Source organism: Trichechus manatus, unplaced genomic scaffold (assembly GCF_000243295.1).
Source record: "Trichechus manatus latirostris isolate Lorelei unplaced genomic scaffold, TriManLat1.0 scaffold00065, whole genome shotgun sequence".
In the NCBI taxonomy this organism is placed as follows: domain Eukaryota; kingdom Metazoa; phylum Chordata; class Mammalia; order Sirenia; family Trichechidae; genus Trichechus; species Trichechus manatus.
The window spans coordinates 3932461-3934328 of NW_004444001.1; the positions used below are offsets into that span (position 1 = coordinate 3932461).

The following is a 1868-nucleotide window of genomic DNA, read 5'->3' on the forward strand; positions in this document are numbered from 1 at the left end:
GATAACCTGTTCAGCATCATAGCAACACACAAGCCTCCACTGACAGATGGGTGGTGGCTGTGCATGAGGTGCATTGGCCCAGAACTGAACCCAGATCTTCGCCTGAAAGGTGAGAAGTCTACCACCGAGCAACCACTGCCCCCATTAAACAGAGGCCCAGGCCTGATTGTGTGTGCGGCCTCTGTCTTTTCTTTGTATATGTGCTAATCATTCTATCAGTGATTTCCTTAAGGTGCTTTCAAAACCAAAATAAAAAATCTATTAAAATGGAAATACGGTGACTCTTCCTCCTTCATAGTGGGAGTTTTCACTGAGATGCTCAATTTTAATTCTTTTATTTTCCCTCCTGTACAGGTGTGGTTCAGTGAGAAGATGTTTGAACCGTCGTTCTGTTTTTATACTGGATATAAAATCCCCTTGTGCAAAACCTTGGACCAGTATTTTGAATACATCCAGTCCCTGCCATCCCTAGATAACCCCGAAGTCTTTGGGCTTCACCCCAATGCTGATATCACGTAAGTTCTCGGCATTTTTTAATTTGAAGGGGCCATTTGTAACTCAACCCGGCAAGGATTGAGCATTTCATTTTCTCTCTTAATCTTTCTCCTTTCCCTTCTTTTTATTTTGCTGAGAGAAATAGTGTCACTTCCTGTCTCCCAATTACAACTTTGTCATATTTTGGCCTGCTCTGCCCTCACTAAATCCTGGTGCTCTGGAATTTATGACAGCGTTAAAGCTCTAATTTATGCATTGATTATTTCTCCTCCGGCGTGCGATAAAGCTGATTTGTGTAACTGGTACTGATGCTCTCCACTGATAGGACAGTAGTCTCCTAGCTTGCTTGCCTCTTTCCTCAAAAATCCATTAAAAATAATGGTCATAAATAGGATCTGAAAGGGCCAGGAGGGTACAGATAGGAAGAAGAAGAATTGTATTTCTGCTCTGTCCTCTCTTCTATGATCCTTACTTGCTTCCTTGCATCCTCTGCCATTAACTGCCTGTGATGTGCACAATGCAGCAAGCACGTGACACAGAGCCCAGGGAGGACGGACTGGAGGGTCTCTTGGCTCAGCCTCAGGCCCTGCTTCAGTCACCATGGTCATACACAGTGAAGAGATGAGAATGCTTCCAAGTCCCAACCCACTTCTTTGATCCACTCTTCAGAGGAAATCTCACTCTTACTTGCTCCAGAGATCCCTCCCTGAGAACAAAGCCAGAGACCGCCAAGCCCCATAGAGTAGGCTCCCTAAAGAAGCCCCTGCTGTGATTCTCCTTTGGATGGGCCCATCGATGAAAGACTTATGTTCAAGAAAGTGGTTTCAGGAAACAGAAGAGAACAATGCTCCTCTAGTAATGATCAGGAAGAAGGAGTGCAGCACACCTCTCTCCTCATCACTCACCTACTGCTGCAATTTTCATCACCTTCTGGCTCTCTGTCCTTTCCAGGCTCCCCAGGACCCCCACATTGCAGCACTGCCCCTCCACCCACAAGCACGCACCTCGTCCTCTGCACGAAGCTTGCCCTGCTGGCTTCTTTATTGTTGTTGTCAATTGCTGTTGAGTCGATTCTGACTCATGGCAACCTCATGTGTTATAGATTAGAACTGTACTCCATAGGGTTTTCTTGGCTGTAATCTTTATGGAAACAGATTGCCATACTTAATCTTCTGCAGTACTGCTAGGTAGGTTTGAATCAACAACCTTTAGGTTAACAGTTGAGGGCAAATGGCCTCCTTATCACCCACATGGATTCTAACCTCTCCATACCCTCTAATCTCTCCCATGCCACCTTTCATCTTCAAAGATGTGGGCATGATGAAAAGACCTGCCAGTGGCTATTGCTCCTTTCAAGCCCCATGATGGAACCA

General features: G+C 45.6%; 1 protein-coding gene across 1 annotated transcript in view; it reads left to right on the plus strand.

The window, feature by feature from the left end:
- DNAH8 (dynein axonemal heavy chain 8) overlaps positions 1–1868 on the plus strand; it is a 383298-nt gene that overhangs the window by 321731 nt on the left and 59699 nt on the right. The window contains 1 exon segment of the mRNA XM_023734112.1: positions 355–515. Within this exon segment, the coding sequence (XP_023589880.1) occupies positions 355–515 (161 nt within the window).